Source organism: Rattus rattus, chromosome 5 (assembly GCF_011064425.1).
Source record: "Rattus rattus isolate New Zealand chromosome 5, Rrattus_CSIRO_v1, whole genome shotgun sequence".
In the NCBI taxonomy this organism is placed as follows: Eukaryota; Metazoa; Chordata; class Mammalia; order Rodentia; family Muridae; genus Rattus; species Rattus rattus.
This window is the reverse complement of record NC_046158.1, coordinates 112,078,993-112,097,735: the sequence shown is the minus strand read 5'-3', so window position 1 is coordinate 112,097,735 and position 18,743 is coordinate 112,078,993. Positions and strand designations below refer to the sequence as shown.

At 47.4% G+C, this 18,743-nt stretch overlaps 1 protein-coding gene across 2 annotated transcripts; it reads left to right on the top strand.

Moving 5' to 3' along the window:
* The first annotated feature begins 6,527 nt into the window (after positions 1-6,527).
* On the top strand, positions 6,528-18,504 carry Prokr2 (prokineticin receptor 2). Of its 2 annotated transcripts, XM_032902357.1 has the most exons (4): positions 6,528-6,713; positions 9,588-9,767; positions 9,948-10,526; positions 17,488-18,504. In XM_032902357.1, the coding sequence occupies exons 3-4, from the start codon at positions 9,955-9,957 to the stop codon at positions 18,182-18,184; spliced, it is 1,269 nt and encodes a 422-aa protein (XP_032758248.1). In that variant the 5' UTR covers positions 6,528-6,713; positions 9,588-9,767; positions 9,948-9,954; the 3' UTR covers positions 18,185-18,504. The 2 variants fall into 2 exon arrangements, with proteins under 2 accessions (XP_032758248.1, XP_032758249.1); XM_032902358.1 differs by lacking the exon at positions 9,588-9,767.
* Positions 18,505-18,743: the final 239 nt, after the last annotated feature.

The window sequence follows — 18,743 nt, the reverse complement described above, 5'->3', positions numbered from 1 at the left end:
GTGTCAAAACAAAGTGCTGGTTTTTTCCATGTCGTCAAATATCTACATAACTTTTTGTTTGCATGAGTGTGCCCGTGTTCTTTGTTACACACGTAATCTATGTCTCCTGTGTCAACTTCAAAATACACACACTTATGATTCCTCCACGATGCCAGCACCTGGGGACAATTGCTCCAACACATGGTAATTTCCACTTCCAGTTTTTTTTTTATTCACATGTCCAAAAAATCTGGATGCTAACCAGGTTTTTGTTACAAGAACTGCCTTCGCGCAGAGCCTGCCTGTCTTGATATGCCACTTGTGTTAATAACAGTATTTAAAGAGAGGCTAAAAGCACTTAGAGAGAAACCATAACTTGGGTAATGATTTGAGTGACTGACAGCTGCTAGAAGGCACTGATGTGACCTTGGTGGCAATGGTATGACACACCAGTCTAGTTACCCGTGATCTCCTGGAGTATTAAATTGCTGCTGGCAAAAGAAAAAAGCAGAAAATAGTTATCTCTTTTGGGAGCTCATTCAGCTTCAAGAAAAACAAGCAAGAAGCCTGAGTGTGGTGGTGCATGCCTTTAATCCCAGCATTCAGGAGTCAGAGGCAGAGGCAGGTGGATCTCTGGTAGTTCAAGGCCAGCCTGGTCTACCTAGTAAGTTCCAGAACAGCCAGGGCCATATAGTGAGATCCTGGATCAGATAGATAGATTAGATAGATAGATAGATAGATAGATAGATAGATAGATAGATAGATGATAGATAGATAGATAGATAGATAGATAGATAGATAGATAGATGATAGGTAGATAGATAAGATAGATAAAAAGGGAAGAAAGAAAAGAATTAAACAATAAGAATCACTAAGAGATTAGTACTTTGCCTTGAAACTGGGGACCACCAAATGGCCTCAGACGGATCACAGTGTTAACCACCTTGGGAAGTAAACAGGAGATGCCCACTTCAGAACTCATTGCAACTAAACCGCAAATGCAGATTTGAATTCCCTGGCCTTAAATAGCAAGAAGTTCCTGTTTGAGGGCCAGCTTTGAAGGTTATGAAGCAAAAGGCACTTTATGTAAATGGACACACCATAGGGAAAACTATTAACTCCAAGGAAAACGTTTGCCATTGTGGGTTGGGAGGGCTAGAAAGGCGAGTATGGCACGAGCAGTGAATTAAGACTTCGTTCCTGCCTTACCATGTGCCCAGAAACGTAAGACCAGCAGCTGACTGAGGAAATGAAGTCTCTGAAGCTAGGGCTCAAGGTAAGTCTTCCCTCTTGCAAGTTCTCTCTGTCAGGTGCTTTTATACTAACAAAGACATGGACGCCTGGAGTAGCCGTTTCTGTTCTCTAAACAAAAGATGCTGATCCTCGTGAGCCACTTTGGGACTTGACACCTTTACAGTTCTCAGTCAAGGGCTCAACTTCGCCCTCTGCTGGCAGAGCAGGGAAGTTTTGTTCTGTGCTGTGATTCAGTTTCCCAGGGCACCCGAGCTCTGATTATCTCCTTAACTCTAGCACAAACTTTATCTTTTTCTTGGCCACCTCCCCTTCTCCACCTCATCCCTCCGTTCCCCGAAGCGCCTCCTACAGTCAGTTCCCAGCAAGCACAGTGCACTTAATGCTTTGTCCCAGATGCTTTAAGGAACCCAACCAAAGGCCATCTTTCACTTTAGAAATGCAAACCAAGGTCCTATTCTTCCAAGTTAACCCAGAGCCTTATAACACTCGCCGTGACAATGGCTTGCACTCCCTCCTAAAAATGGGCCCAAATATCCGTATGCTTGGCTTTTTTGCACATATCTAAGAAAGCCCAGGCAGAAGGGGTCAACCTCCAGGGGCCAGAATATGAAATGGGGGCAGAGAGAGAGTTTGGCTTTTCCATATATCCACAGTATAAAGTTTTTCCTCACACTTGTGCACAGCCCCAGAACTCCCGCGATCAGGAAAGAGTGACATGAACTCCTGAACCTGGAGGAGAAAGGCCCAGCTCCAGAGGCACAAAGTGAATCAGTACGGAAGTGCCTCTTTGTAAAGAAAGAAATCTTCCCCCAGCTCAGCCAGCAGGGCTGGAAAGCCTTAGGTGTTTCTTTGTAGCTAGAACACTGTGCTCTCAACCTCTCGTCCCAGCAAAAGAAGGTCCTAACCGTGAAGGAGGTTGTATTAGCTAAACTCTCTCATGGAGTCCAGCCCCCCACGCCCTTTAACTGCTGGACACTAAACTCAGAGCCTTGTGCGTACTAGGAAAGCAGTCTACCACTGAGCTAAGTGCCTAGTACTTTAAAAAAAACAAACAAACAACAACAACAAAACAAAAACAGGCTCTCACTATGTGTCCCAGGCTGGGTTCGAACTCCTGATCTCTGACCTCAACCACCCAGAGTGCTGGGATTACAAGTGAGCACGTGTGTGCCTAGCCAGAGTTTAGCTTTGAGTCAGCCCATCAGTGCCTTACACCGCTGTTCTACAGAACCCTGGAAAAGCGGGTGGGTTGGGTGAAAGGTGAAGGCTGGGACACCTTGACCCTCTACTGAGGAGTCCCTACCTGTCTAACTACAGTAAGAGATAAATGATTAATTCAACAGTCCTACAAAGTTTACCTACCAATGTGTCAATAACAACAGCACAGCCTTAATTTGATTTCTAACTACTTCACAAGAGATGTACAGTCATAGAAAAATGATGGGAGGAACTTGTTTTTTTAAGAACAGAGCCCACTCCCTCCCATACTTTGAAAGACTGAAGGGACACCATGTCTGCAGGACTGAGGGCAGGAAGCATTGGTGAGAAATCTTGCTCTGGAATACTGCTTCCCCATCTCAACAAACGTGGGTTCTTCAGTCGAGTGTGTGGCCTTGACCTCTGCCGAACAGACAGCTCAATAGAGCCCAGGGGAGCTCTTTGTGACAGGATCCACCACAAAGCCTCGTGCAATGCTTTTATGCTTTGACTCAGCAAGACCACTTCTGGGAATGTCATACAAACAGCCTTGCACGTGCACCGAAAGGTGCTCCGAGCGCTTGTCACTGATGGACTGCAATGCGCAGGCCATTCAATACCACAGCACTGTGCTGTTAAACCAACATATCCAGCAATGTGGGTTTTAAAAGGTAGCAAGAGTATATCCCCACAATAGACTATGTTACAGTAGAAAGGGAAGAAGCCGTGTGTGTGTGTGTGTGTGTGTGTGTGTGTGTGTGTGTGTGTTGCGGTATAATTAATAAAGGCGCATGACCGGTTCCCATGAGTTCCCACTCTGTGCCAATCTTCTCACTCTCGCTGTTTCTGTCAGCCACTTTCACACACTCTGTCCCCTTGGCGGGTTGTTACCACGCCCAACACACATGTCCCGTTCTGCAGACCGTGCTACGCCCCACGCCACCCTATCCCTAAGCATTCTATAATCTAGCCCGGCTCTCTGTCACGGACTCTGCTCCCACTCCCAACAACCCAGTGAAAACACGACTCAACAGACTGTAGCCCAACAACCAGATTTATGTTAAATGCTCAATATACAATACGGCCACACAATTAACTCGCAACCAATTGATAAGGATATAGACCGCCCACCTAGATAAGATAAATTTGCCTATAGAAATCCATCCCTTAAGAAATATTCATAACAACTTATATCTATGTAGAGATGCATGGCGAGGATTGCTTACGTCTGCCTCCATGTTGCTTCTCCCTTTCTGCTCCTCCCTCTCCTTCTAAAACCTCTATTCCCGCCTCCCTTTCTTCTTGTCCAATGGCAGGCCTCATTTTATCTTGTGTCCGCCTTCACCTGCATAATGGCACCAATCTAAACACACACACACACACACACACACACACACACACACACACACACACATTAAAAGAATGCAAAGATACCCCCCTAGGAAAAACAAGGGTGTACAAGGAAGATGGGGAGAAATGCTAGTTTACATGATATCATTTTATGTGCTTTAATTTTTTAGTTGTGTTGAGTTTGCTATTGACTGAGAAACTGTCTTGCAGTATGACGCTTCATAAGGACATTGGTACCACAATCAAGCTGTGTGTCCCAGTACCTCATAGCCAGTAACTTTGTAGTGAAATCTTTACCTCTGCCATCTATGGTTTCTAGGAGATGCGGTGGTAGGAAACCTGATTCCAGAAAAGAATCACTGTCGAGATGAAAAGTAACTTAAAAGAAGTTATTGGCCTATGGCTGTGTCTCTGAGAGATTGTCTTAAATAATGATTGCTGTGGGAGGGCCCAGCCCACTGTGGGAGGCACCATCCCTAGGAAGGTGGGCCTAGGCTACACAGGAAAGCAAGCTGAGTGAGCTGAAGCCTATGAATGAGCCAGGAAGCAGTGTTCCCCTGTGGCTTCTGGTTCAAGCTTCTGCCTTGAGCTCCTGCTCTACCTTCTCTCAAAGATAAACTGTAACTAGGAAACCTTAGCCAAATTAACCCTTTCCTCCCCAGTTTGCTTTGGTCAGAGTGTTTTTTCACAGCAACAGAGTAAACTAGGACAGGCTCTATGCTTTTTCTCCTCAGCACACACTAACCAATATTCAAGTACTGTGGTGGTAGTCTTGCCCCACACATAAGCAGCCACATGTTCCCCTGCACCTGACCCCATCCATGCTGTAACTCTCGGCAGCTGACACCTCCCACCCAAGTCTTGAAGTTCTCTCCTTTTCAGCCTTATTTGGGCTTTCTCCATTGCACTAAGAGTTCCATGACTGCGATGGAAGGGCAACTATCACTCTCAAGAAAACAGTCCTGAAAGGAAGTGAAGGGGAGAGGAGGAAGGGGAGAGAAGAGGGGAGAGGAGGAAGGAGAGGGGAGGGGAGAGGGGAAGGGAAGGGGAGGGGAGGGGAGGGGAGGGAAGGGAAGGGAAGGGAGGAAAAGAAAAGGAAAAAGAAAGGGAAGGGAAGGGAGGGGAGGGGAGGGAAGGGAAGGGAAGGGAAGGGAAGGAAATTGTGCATAAGTGCTGGTAGTTTGGGGCAATGGTTGCGTGTTCTAGTTGCCCCATGCTGCCACAGACAGCATGCTGTCTCCATGCTTTTGCAGATGATGTGAGTTCCCACTGGCCACAGCATGGCTTCCCACAATGTATTGGCTCTCCCCACTCTACTCTTACTTTCCATAAACTGCCTGCACGGAAATCTGTTTGGGGGGTCTTCTTGAGGATCCTGAATTAGGACAACTACTTCAACACTCTAAGGCGCAGTCCTCATCGTCTCCTCGGGACTGTGTACTAGTCCTCTGATGAATCTATTATGTTGAGGTCAGGACATCAAGTGCTAGGATGACATCTATGGGTTTCTTGATCTGTGTGAATGAGACCTTGACCTAAATCTACCTTGGAGAGTGCTGTGAGTACACCAGAGGGCCCTAAGGGTCTGTTTTTCCCATCTAAGGGGTGAGCTGGTGGACATGGGCCAGAAGAGTTGAAGCAAGAGCTTAGTGAAAGAATGACCTAAGGAGCATGTTCAGGTCTGGCTAAACCATCAGTCTACAAAAGCAAAGCAGAACAGCAAAGCCTTTCCTCCACTCTGGAAGCTGTACTTAACAGCCACAGTGCCAGCCAAACCACAGCTTCTCCCTGGGAGGAAAGAAGCTAGGTCTCCTGTCTTTTTTTTTTTTTTTTTTTTTTTTCCCCGAGCTGGGGACTGAACCCAGGGCCTTGTGCTTGCTAGGCAAGTGCTCTACCATCTGAGCTAAATCCCCAACCCCTAGGTCTCCTGTCTTGATCCTAGCAGTGAAGAGGACAGGAGGGCAGGACAGTGGGTTAGTGTCACACAATGCAGGACAGGCAGAACCACAGAATGCCCAATTCCAAACACTTTTCCAAGTCCTCTGTATGAGAAGCTTAAATTGTCAGCTTATTGGCCAGGCCCCATCTAGAAAATGTTCTCCTTGGCCAACATACACAGTTCCTGCTTTAGTGGGGGTAATTTATAAAGCTTTCCGTTTCCAGGAGAAGTAAAATAACTCCTCTGGAAACAAAGCAGGGGCCCTGGGGTCTCCTCAGATAGGCTGGAAGTTAGACTCAGATTGTCTTTGAATAGCCAAGGATAGTACAAGAAAGATCATCCCAGTTTGGACCAGAACCTCAGAATTGAAGTTTTGTGCAGGGCAAGCCACGCCACGACCATAATTTCCAGCTTTGTCTCTTAAGGTCTGAATTGGAGTATGGGGGACCTCTCTGGCATCATCTCTAAGGGAAGATTCGGCTTTAAGGCTTTACCCCTTACTTACTGTTCTCTCTCTCTCTCTCTCTCTCTCTCTCTCTCTCTCTCTCTCTCTCTCTAACTCTGCACACCAGTGGAAGCCACGGTTGCTTGCAAAAGACAGTACTCCGTCTCGGAGATACCGAGGATGGCCAGCTACTGAGGTCTCATAGGGTTCAAGAGCTTACAAAGCCCATGGAAGGACCTCCCGGAAGTCTGAGACCTTAATTCAGCGGAGCTGGGAGGCTGGCAGGTCCCGGGGGCGGAGTCGGGTGCTGAGAGGGGCGGGACACCTGGGCTGGGTCCCAGGCTGTGGGATGAGCTGCAGAGCGAAGCAGCAACTCCAGAAAGACTGATGCGCCTTAGAAGCGCCCAGAGGAGAGCAGGAGAGAGTGACACCCGCCCGTCAAGCGCGCAAGCCTCCGCCAGCGCTAGCTAGTGTCCCCAGAGCTCGGGCGGCGCCCACCTACGACGGAGCCGCGGGCCAGGGGGTGCGCCCCTGGAGGCACCAAGGCAAGTGAGTGCGGGGTGGCGGCGGGCGGACTTGGGGCACGGCGCGTCTGTTCCACGAGATCCCCCTCCTGCCTCCGGACACTGGGATTGAGGACTGAGGTTCTGGGGTACAACTCGGAAACCTCGGGCGCGGTAGAAAGCGTGCGGACAAGGGAGGGGGGTGTCGGAGCGGTTCCCGCGCCCTGCAGGCAGCTTCGGTGCCCGGCTTTGTTTCTTGGGTTTGAATTCCCCACTAGATACCTAATCCCGGGCCAGTGTCGCGCTGAGAGAGACGCGGGGACCTGCAAACGGGCTCCCTCTTCCCACAGTCTATGGGCTGGTGCTGAGAAACTGGCTGGAACTCCCGCTCATTTGTTCCCGGTGGCGATCTTTGGGAGACTAATAGACGCCCCAGAGGGAGGACACTGGGGTCCAGACTCCACTGGAACCCCGCGTGTCAGGTAGGGTGGAGCACGCAGCTGATTCATGAGTAGCAAGTCCGGGTTTCACTAACGCCTTGACTGCAGTTCCTGGCTAAAGTGGCGATTCCGGTCCCTGGCGGATCTCGCTATCCAGTTTGATAGCTTCTTGCTACCCCTACTAGTAGCTCCCGCAGGGTCAGGTGTGCTGAGGTAGGACGGGAAGGCAGTTCATAGAGAAAACCAACTCAGGTTGGAGTCTTCTCCCCAGCCACTCGCTTGCCCTATAGCACCTACCTCCTGGGAGCTAACATTTTGGAGACTCTTTCCTCTCCCCACTGTGGACATCTCGAGTTACCAAGAATATAAAGGAGTTCTCAAGCAATGGACAGCCCCTAGACTCCCTGGTCATCCCCACCCACTCTTACGAGGCTAGTATCAATTCAGTCTGTCTCAAGCAGCCACTACTTCAGAAGACACAGACCTTGACAAGGCTCAGTTCCTCCTTAGTCGGGGTTGGCTGTGGTTGGGAATATGGGAACCTAGGGAAGGGGTCCGGGAGCTGATCCAGAGTCTCCTGGGGTCAACCTGAGGAGAAAGGATACATCCTAGAGCAGGACTTCTTAAATCTTTCCATTCAGAAGGACCTCATTCACCAGAGAATTTCTTACATGTTTCTGTGTTTGGAAATGTATAAAATAGGAATATAATTCAAATATCAACTAATAATAAACCATTGATGTATTTTAAAAAATTCCTTGATATGCATATAATTTTACCATTTATGAATGAGGAAAGCAAATTTGCATGGAAAAAATGGACTGCGATTTTTACACAGAGAATTAAATCTTGGCTGAATATTTGAAGCAGCATCTAGAATATTTTTCGGAGTTGAATGATACTTTGATTTCATTGTCAATGCTGGGAATGCCTCTTCATATAAACACACGGTACAAATGACAAGCCTGCTTCAGGGCCGTTTTAAACACTGTTGGAAATTCTGTCCTAATTCTAAAACAAATTTCATTTAATGATTTTTTTTAAATGAAACACCAGTCAACTGCCCAAACAGCAATTTTTAAATTGTTTTGCAAGTCTATGTGTGTCTGTGTGCATCGTGTGTTGACGTGTGTGTATGTGCATGTTTGTGTGAGGTGAGGGGGACGGTACTGTCTGAGGCCAGAAAAGGGTATCAGTTCCCCCAGAACTTGGAATTACAGGCAGCTATGAGCAACCCAGTGTTGGTGCTGAGAAGGGAATTCTGAACTCTGGTCTTATTTAAGAGAGCCCCCTACAAGCACGGCAAGCCCCTGTGACCACTAAGCCATCTCTCAGTCCTTCAAATAGAAGTTTTTATTTTTTTCTCCATTAATTTATTTATTCGCTTTACATCCCGATCGCTGCTCCCCCTCCTCCGGGTTCCCCCTTCACGCATTCCCTCCTGCATCCACCTCCTCTTCTCTGAAAAAAGGACCATCCCCCCACCTAGCAATCAAGTCTCTAGACGCTAGGCGCATCCTCTCCCACTGAGGCCAGACAGGACAGCCCAGTTAGAGGAACGAATTCACAGACAGGCGACAGCTTTGGGGCAGCCCCTGCTCCAGTTGTTCAGGACCCACATGGTGACCAAGCCACACATCTGCTACATGTGTGGGTGGGTGAGGGTGAGGTCTAGCCTGTGTATGTTCTTTGGTTGGTGGTTCACTCTCTGAGAGCCAGCAAGGATTCAGGTTAGTTGACTCTGTTGGTGTTCCTGTAGAGTTCCTATCCCTTTGGGGGCTCTCAGTCCTTCCTCCAGCTCTTCCAGAAGAGCCCCCAAGCTCCATCCAATGTTTGGCTGGGGGTCTCTGCATCTGTTTCAGTCAGCTGCTGGGTGGAGCCTCTAAGAGGACAGTTACGCTAGGCTCCCATCTGCAAGCATAACAAAGTATCATTAATAGTGTCAGGATTGGTGTTTGCCACAGTATTCTGAATTCTGGTCTTATTGGAGAGGGCCCCCTCTAAGAGCAGTGAGCCCCTGTGACCATTAAGTCATCTCTCAGCTCATCAAACAGAAATTTTTAAATCAAAATCTTTTAGCACAATAAATCCCAGGGCACACCAGTTTGTAGCTGAATGCAGCAATGTATTCAGTGCATCCCGTGTGTAGTCTTTGTTTTCCATAGTTAAACTGTTACGTTTTTATGAGAGCAGAAAGCTTTGTGTGTACAGTAATTGTACGTGTGCAGTTCAGAGCGCAGGCTTCTGAGGAAAGGCGTTTCAGGCCCTGTTCATGGGCACTGCAAAGCACATTAGCACACAGGGCAAAGTGCACATGCATGTGCAGAAACAAGGCTACAACAAAGCGTCCTGATGCAACTTGGTTGAAGGACGCCGGAAGCAGCCTGGATTCATTATGTGTCTGATTTTGTTTTTTGAATTGATTTTTGTTCATTCAGAAACCATTTACGCTCACTTTTTTCTTCCAATACCACATTCAGTTATGCAAACCCCATAGAGCAAGAGACTGGCTTCTAGCGTTCCTTGGCAAAGAACAGGAGAGTAGCAGGAAAACCACTCCCAGCCACCAATATATTCCTGTCCCGCCCCTGCCCTGTACCATTGTCTGAGACGCCGTTGAGAGTAACAACAGTCCAACCAGCACTGTGGCTAGAAGAAGGGAAAGGGTACACATTCTTCTTGGTTTTCCATGGAGATTTCAGTTCATCCTGGGGCCAGCAAGCTGATGGCCTCCCAACTCCTTGGCCCTGGGTGGGTCTGGTTGGACTGTACCTAGGTGACTCTTGGGGGAATAGTACCAGATCTGATGTTTGCTGACCACTGGTTGTATCTCCCCCCAGATCCTGGATGGTATCAGTTCTGTCCAACAGGGACCTCCACACACTGGCCCCAACTGAAGTGCTGAACTCCACGTGGGCGTATCTCCCTGACATATACCAGCGTACCTGCCACATCATCAACATGGGAGACCAGAACGGAAACACAAGCTTTGCCCCAGACTTGAACCCACCCCAAGACCACGTCTCCTTGCTCCCCTTAAACTACAGTTATAGTGATTATGACGTCCCCCTGGATGACGATGAGGATGTGACCAAGACACAGACCTTCTTTGCAGCCAAAATCGTCATTGGCGTAGCCCTGGCAGGCATCATGCTAGTCTGCGGCGTTGGCAACTTTGTCTTCATTGCTGCCCTCGCCCGCTACAAGAAGCTGCGCAACCTTACCAACCTCCTCATCGCTAACCTGGCCATCTCTGACTTCCTGGTGGCGATCGTCTGCTGCCCCTTTGAGATGGACTACTACGTAGTACGTCAGCTTTCCTGGGAGCATGGTCACGTGCTTTGTGCCTCCGTCAACTACCTTCGTACCGTCTCCCTGTACGTCTCCACCAATGCTCTGCTGGCCATCGCTATTGACAGGTGAGGTCCAACTTCAGTTCTCACGGACTGGCGTGGCTCCAGAAGTGACAGCTCAGCGATTTGTCCAGGGGCTAGAGGAGACGGTCTCCAGATGTGTTCTGCTCCCCAACACTTGAGGAAGTTGGAACCTTCTGAGTCTCCTAGTTCCGGTCACGCCCTGAGATACTGTCTCTGCTGTAGATATAGGTAGCGCATGCCCTACGACATGAAGACAAAAAGCAGGAAATTCAGGCAGCAGCTAAAGCCATAAGATAGTTAGCCAGAGCAGCTTCTAGTCAACACCACGGGTACCAAGTTCTTAATTGTAGCCAGACCCAGATACAATATGTTCCATTGCTTAGGAAGCTTTCTGTTCCCCTGATGATTTCCTCTGCCAGTCTTAGTAATCACTCTCTGTCACTGCAATTCAGTTCTGTCCTTTAATCACTTCATTAGAATCATGGAGCATGGAGCATCCCTTCTGGTGGTTTTGTTGCAGAGCTGATTTGAAAATAAGATGGCAGAACAGAATTTGCTTACGGGAAAGAGAGAAGGACATGTTTGCTTTTGCTGTTTTGCATGTATCTGCGTGCTCATTTGCATATATTTGCATGAGATGTCCCAGAAGTCCTTGCTCTGCTATAAATTTGTGGGTACAAACTGTAACAGCAGCAAATGAGAAATCCTGTATGTTTCACTTGTGTGCATAGTTCCAGAGATCAGCATTGTCACCAGCGGTGGGTGGGGGATGGGAGAGAAGATCTTTGATGCTGCTTTTGAGCTGCTCTGAGATGCATTCTGAAGATGGGCTCCCTGTCCTTTCCTTTTGTCTCCTTCAGCTCTTCCATTTCTCCCTTGTTCTGGGTGCTGTTTAGTGCCGTTTAATATACCAGTTAGCTATTTTTCAGTTATATTAGTAAAGGATGCGGGAACAAGATACCTCTTCCTTTGGATAGCAGGATGCCCATGGGGAAAGCACCTTTATTTACATCCCAGAGGCTCTGCAGCTCAGAAACCGGCTTATGATATGCCTACTTGCCCGCCAACTGCACGAAACTCCTCAGGAAAGTCACACAGACTATCACTTGCTATAGTGATGGAGTCTGCTTCCTGAGCCCCACCCACCCCAGCTCCCTGAATGGAATCCCCTGAGCTGGGAGTTGCAAAAATCTGTGTTTCTATTCACTTTCCTGAGTAACTAAGGCTTGCTGAAATGTGAGCGATTGCTGTCCTCACGCCTTCATCCCCTTGTAAGCTGTGTCTGTGACGTCAATCTTGCTTTGTTTTGTGGTTTGTGACACTAGGGCTGCTTAGGAAGCAGTCACCCTGGCACAGTCAGCAAAGCCTCCATCTCATGCCAGCCAACTCTTCCCCTTCACACCCCACCAGCCATGCCGCGTCCCCACCACCCTGCTCCCAGTGACCCAAACAGGAACGTGTCCATCATCCCCTGCCTTTCTTCCTGTCCCTTAAGTTCAGCTCTAACTAAATCCAGTGCCTGTCCCTTCAAGCTTTGCCTTGGCAACTCATGGTGGACACTCTGATGCTCTGTTGGCCTGTCTCTTGCTCCCCGGAATCTTCTAACTGCACTCTAAAATCCGTCGTTCATCCATATGAAGCATCTGAGAATCAATCACTCCTGCTGGCTTTCCCTAAGATATTCCTTTGCTTATGAAATCTCCAGAAGTCCCAGTGTCCCAGGATATAAATCCTAAGTCTAGCATTGTGGTCTATGCCAGCATGACCCTCCAATTCATATTGTGTATGGAGATATAGAAGTCCCCAGCTGTGTGTTTTAAAACAATTATCATGTCTTTGGTCTTTCTGCCTCTACACTAAGACACCTATATCTTAGTTTGTGTTTTTCCCCCAAACCCTCTGACATGTGCAGGAAGTACACCAGGAAGTACTGAGAAGTGAGGGCAGTAAATTCATTTTTAAAGCCTCTGTGGATAATTGCTGCTAAGAAACCCTTGGAGTAGGTGTGGATCACAGCTCAGAGTTCTCTCGGGCACAGGAGGAGGGAGCTGAGTTGTGTGTATATGGTTCTTACAAGTCATTGCAGAGGGCTTCTCCGAAATACCGCACAGGTAGCCACAGGGACCCTGAAAGCCGGAGGAAATCCTCAGACAAACAGACCGAAAGGCAGGGATTGCTGTGTTAGAATACACACACATATGCTGAAGCCACAAAACAGAGAGGCGTGAGGGCGTATATACCAAAGTGTGAGAGCAGAGGGCATGGGAGAGCATAGGCTGAATGGTAAAGGCGGGTGTGTGTGTGTGTGTGTGTGTGTGTGTGTGTGTGTGTGTGTGTGTGTGTGTGTGTGTGTGTGTGCTATAGGGGAGAATATACTGGAGGATAAGAGAGAGGGGGGAGGAGGAGGCAGATCTGCCATGACCGCCCCAGGTTTGTGGCTAAGCTGTCCCCAGGTTATGAAACAGTAGAAGATGTAGTTTTTTAACTCAAGAAGTTTTTTTTTCCATGTAAAAACTAGGAATTATCAAACACTGAGAATAATAAAATTACAATGATTTACAAACGTTAGTTCTTTCAACAGAGGCAAGGATCTCTCCTGTGTAGTTTAGAAAGATGTTGAACTCTGATTCTCCTGCCTTGGGCTACTGGGCACTGGAATAGCAGGCACACACCCTTAAATCTAGACTTGGCTCCCTCAGAAAGCTTATATCGCCATGGCTGGTAGAGGAGGTAGATGTGGGGGAGGGGAGGAGCTTCTCAGGCTTCCCAGAGTGTCCCCGTGGAGCATATCTGACAAGCACAGAGAGCTCCTGGGTAGGTACTGGGGGGTTCTGTGAGGCTCACAGATGAAAGCAGCACTTGGAACCTCGGGCCTTGGAGCAGCCCTAATAAGTACCACCTTCTGCCTTCATTGGGCTCTAAAATAATCAGAAAGATGGATCAGACACCCCTACCCTTCCCTGCCGATGCTGATTTTAGAAAACAGGTCTTTTTATCTGCGACATGTTGGGTGGTGTTTCCTAGGAGCCTATTTTTATTTACCTCGGATAGAGAAACAGTTAGAGTTTCTTGTGAGTTAAGAGACTCCTTAGCCACTGCCATCCCCATACACAGATTCTCCCCTAAGAGCCTCCAAAAGGAATACCAACTGCCCGCCCCACCTTGTCAGACTTCTGACCTCCCTCACTGCACTATCACAATGCGCATCATTTCAAGCTAGGGCCACAGGAAACAACGACCCAGTGGGGCTTAAGCACCAGTCCATGCTCAGCCTGGGCTCCTGCAGAAGCACCAGTCTCCCTGTGCATTTCCATCCACTATTTCTTCAACCGTGCCTGTTCTGCTGTGCAGAAACTCCAGAAGGGCCACTGCACGCTGTCTTCGGAAGCTGAGCCCAGAGACTGTGTTCATGCAGAGGAACTGCTATTTCTAGCTGCAGAGAGTTGAAGGAACCCATTGACCTCCAAAGCATACACACACTCTCAAGCAGACAGTTGGCAACGGAGACCTTGCAGATGTCTCTCTTGCCAACAGATGAATCATGGGAAATGATCAGCATACGCAAAGCACTATAACCCCATCATACATTATGGATGTATACTTTCTTGGAAGCTGACACAAGTGCCGACAGATTGTCAATTATGTCACTATTATCCCCACTTCACAGATGCAGAGACTAAGTCTCATGAGCGTAGGTTATTTACCCAAGCCCACAGTTTGGAAACAGACCTGCCTAATACCTTCCAAGTCAGTGCTCTTGTTACTTGACATTAACAGTGAGTTCTGGAATATCCCTCTGAGTAAGAAAAATGTGTTGGATGACAAAGTGAGTGTAAGAGTTAAGGATAGCCACGTGAATTATCAACGTGTGTGTGTGTGTGTGTGTGTGTGTGTGTGTGTGTGTGTGTGTGCTTTTGAGGCTAGCCTGATCTACAATTAAGTTCCAGACCACCCAGGAAAAGGGGGCTGGGAGTGGGGAATAGGAAATGACAACAAAATAAGCAGAAATGTGAAGATTTTGTATTAGTTATTGATAAATTGTGTTATTGATACACTGTGAGTTATTGATATACTCTGAGTTATTGATATTCTCTGAGTTATTGGTATACTGTGAGTTATTGGTACACTGAGAGTTATTGATATATATGAGTATTAGTTATATATGTGAGTTATTGGTACACTGTAAGTTATTGATACACTGAGAATGAGTGATGCACTGTGAGTTATTGGTATATGGTGAGTTATTGATACACTGTGAGTGAGTAATACACTGTGAGTTATTGATATTCTCTGAGTTATTGGTATACTGTGAGTTATTGATACCCTCTGAGTATTAGTTTTTGGTACACTGTGAGTTATTAGCATACTGTGAGTTATTGGAATACTGCAAGTGATGACAGGACCAGATTGAGATCAGTTTTAAGTTCTAAATTTGTTTTATAGTCTCTAAAGACTTTTTAAATTAATTTTTATTTTATGAGTTACTGTGTAGCTGTCTTAGACATACCAGAAGAGGGAATCAGATCTGGAACAGATGGTGACAGCCACCAGTGATTGAATTGAACAGGACCTCTAAGTCCAGTCAGTTTTTAACCGCTGAGCCATCTCTCTCCAGCCCCTTTGACTTTAGTACAGTATACAGAGTAATAAATGCTTGACAAAGATATCTGTATCCAAGTCCCCCAAACCCATGACTGTGCTATCCTGCCTGCTAAGGAGGGGCAAGGTAACTCAAGGAGCTATGGTTGCTGATCTTTTCAAATAGAGACCATACTCAGTAAGACAGCTAATGAAGGCACAGGGTCTTACCTGAAGGAGGTGGGCAGATTATCATAATAGGCCTACATGAGAAAGACTCCACTGGCCATTGCTGCCTTAGAAGGAAGGAGAGGCTATGAACCAAGAAATATAGGCAATTCCTGAAAAGTTAGAGACGCAAACAACAAAACCCAACAAAAGCCCCCTCAGGTTTTCCTGAGAACCCTAAACAGTGCCACCTGCTGGCACCCAACATTACCACCCAGTGAAACCATGTCAGACTTCTGACCCCCAACACTGTACTGGCACAGTGATGCCATTTCAAGCATCACTTTTATTATAAAGGCAACCGGAAACAGTTTGTCCGGTTTCACAGAGCGACAGCGACTGTGAGATGTCTCGATCAAGTGGGGAGGGGGCCTATCTTTTCACCTCTCCAGCCCTGTAACACTTGTCACACAGATAGGTGGAAGGCTCCAGAAGTTGCTGTGGTTACACCCAGCAAGGAGCCCACATGGTTGGGATAGATCCAGCTTTTTCCTCCATATCCAGAACGGAATCCATTCGAGAGTCACCAGGAGGCAGGTACAGGTGGGACGAGATAACAGAAATACTGCAAGGGACAGAGATTAGTAACACAGCAGAGAGATTCTAAGTCACGCCAGGGTTTTGGAAAGGTGATCGAAGAGTTTGGTTAGAAAAACAAGTCGGACAGAATTTGTACTGCCTCTGGCACACACAGTTGTGGGCATTAAACATAGCTAGGTGTATTGTGTGAGCATCTTTCAGTAGATACTTCCTGCTCTTGGACCACACGCTCAGGACGATTTGTCTCTTATCTACCTCTCATGCCTCTTCTCTTCCTCCACCCTCCCCTACCACCCTTCCTGCCCCCTCCCCCCACCCCCTGTAATATACAGAAATTACTCCAGGACCCAAATATCTAAACAGCTATCATTCCATCTCTCTGGAAGCAACCCACACAAGTGAGCTCATTTCCACGAAGGCTTCATCTGTCTTGAGCAGTATGACTCCTTAGAAAGAACAGGAGTAACAATTTAAGGTACTACAGTGAGATGCCTCTGTCACGCACTCTCTTCAGTGTGAAATAGCACGGGGAGGTGGATGTGAGCGCTCTGTATCAGGAGGCTCTGGTCTGGTACCTGCTGGCTACGATGGGCATGTTGCTTATATCTTACCCGAGTCCTGAATCCCACTTAAGCCCACTGCCTCCATAGTGCAGGCTGATGTGTAGCAGGAGGGGGAGGAAACCCGAGCAGTGTCCACAACTCTCTCTGAGCTACACAGCTCTTCTTTCACTTTAAATCAGGAAGGATTTGGAATAAGAACTTTAAGAGTACCATGTCCGTGGGCAGGATGGCAAGATTGAAAACTCAAAAGGTATAATGGTATCCTGAACTGATGAGCGTGTGTATCTACTGAGAAATACTCACACGAGGACATCCTTACCATGGTTAATGTTCACAAACTGTTAGGGTTTGGTCTATAGCTATGTATTACAATGCTAAATTCTGTACCTGAAGGTCTAGGCCTATGAGTGAATTCTCATTTACCAGCTTTTGTTGGGCAAACCTTGCTCCTTAATTGAAAACTATTGGTTAAAAAAAATGGCTACAGCCAGTTACTGGAGGGATTAGAGATAGGCCCACTGAGTTGCCTGGTGAGCAGTGGGACGGGAGGAGATAGAGAAGGATTCAGGAGGAGGAAGCCACATGAGAGGAGATGGACCAGGAGCACACGGCCAGGAGAAACAGCAAGTATTTGGGGCACGCTGCTGGGGAAGTAGCCAGGTCAGCGATTGGAAAAGTAGATTAGGGGTTACTCCCAGCACTGTCAAAGCCAAATAAAATAACCATAGTCTGAGTCTTATTCATTTGTAAGATAGACGGGATAGGCTTAAATTGGCTGTACTATAACAAACACCCTGCAAGGTAAAAATACCATTTGTCTTGGGTCTTTGTAGTTAGGGAAATAAATCTCAGAGAGAAAGATAATTCCCTGATTCCTGTGCCAGGCAAGGGAGAAAAGCCAGGTTACTTTAACCCATTAGCTGTTTCCATTAAATCCCTGCTCTAAAAGCCAAGTGGGGCTGTTAATGAGCTAATTCTGCTTAAACCTGGGTCGGAGGCACCTGGGGATTCATTGTGCCGTTCCAAGCTCTCTGGGCTGGTTAAAAATCGCGCTTGAAGTATAACCATCATTTCTGGCTTCCCTCTCCCTTCAGATATCTCGCTATTGTCCACCCCTTGAAACCACGGATGAATTACCAGACCGCCTCCTTCCTGATCGCTTTGGTCTGGATGGTCTCCATCCTCATCGCCATCCCATCTGCCTACTTCACCACAGAAACCATCCTCGTTATCGTCAAGAATCAGGAAAAGCTCTTCTGTGGTCAGATCTGGCCCGTGGACCAGCAGCTCTACTACAAATCCTACTTCCTCTTCGTCTTCGGGCTTGAGTTCGTGGGTCCCGTTGTCACTATGACCCTGTGCTATGCCAGGATCTCCCAGGAGCTCTGGTTCAAGGCTGTACCTGGCTTCCAGACGGAGCAGATCCGCAAGCGGCTGCGCTGCCGCCGGAAGACAGTGCTATTGCTCATGGGTATCCTCACAGCCTACGTGCTGTGCTGGGCGCCTTTCTATGGCTTTACCATAGTGCGAGACTTCTTTCCCACGCTGATTGTGAAGGAGAAGCACTACCTCACCGCCTTCTATGTCGTCGAGTGCATTGCCATGAGCAACAGCATGATCAATACTATATGCTTCGTGACAGTCAAGAACAACACCATGAAATACTTCAAGAAGATGCTGCTGCTGCACTGGCGGCCCTCTCACTACGGGAGTAAGTCCAGCGCGGACCTCGACCTCAAAACCAGTGGGGTTCCTGCCACCGAAGAGGTGGACTGTATCAGGCTAAAGTAGCCTGCAGGTGTTGCCCAAGGAAAAACTTAACATTCGATACTCAGTATATCGCACTCCATCAACCACTCACAAGCTGCATGGAAAGATACAGCCGTATTCAGGCTTTCCTGCTCTAAGGTACCTGGATGCTTCTATGTCATGACATACAGCACAACTGTTGTCTGCATAAACACCTTAAGAGACTACACACAAATAGTAACGAGTGGCGTGGACTGAATGCTTCTGTCTGCAAACCACACCAACAGATTATTCAAGGATGAGAGCTGACATTTGAGGGTTACCTGCTATGAAACAGTTACCAAAAAAAATGGTAGAAGCTATTTGGAGTTAAGCTCTATCTATCTATCCATCCATCCATCCATCCATCCATCCATCCATCCAGGTCACTAGAAAGAGATTGCAGATGGTTAGACAGAATCACGCTCCATATTCTTTCATTCTGTGTCTTTTGTGCACAGACATGTCAAAGGCAATAGAATAAAGCACTTAGACATACTAGAAATATGTGGATAACTTCACAATATCAAATCTCATCAGCCTATAAGGTGACGATGGGAGT

What these genes read in the sequence shown, in the direction of transcription:
- Prokr2 (XM_032902358.1), top strand. Translation starts at nt 9,955, where the DNA reads ATGGTATCAGTTCTGTCCAACAGGGACCTCCACACACTGGCCCCAACT. An exon ending in CTGGCCATCGCTATTGACAG is followed by an intron (nt 10,527 to 17,487) that starts GTGAGGTCCAAC and finishes CTCTCCCTTCAG; the next exon opens with ATATCTCGCTATTGTCCACC.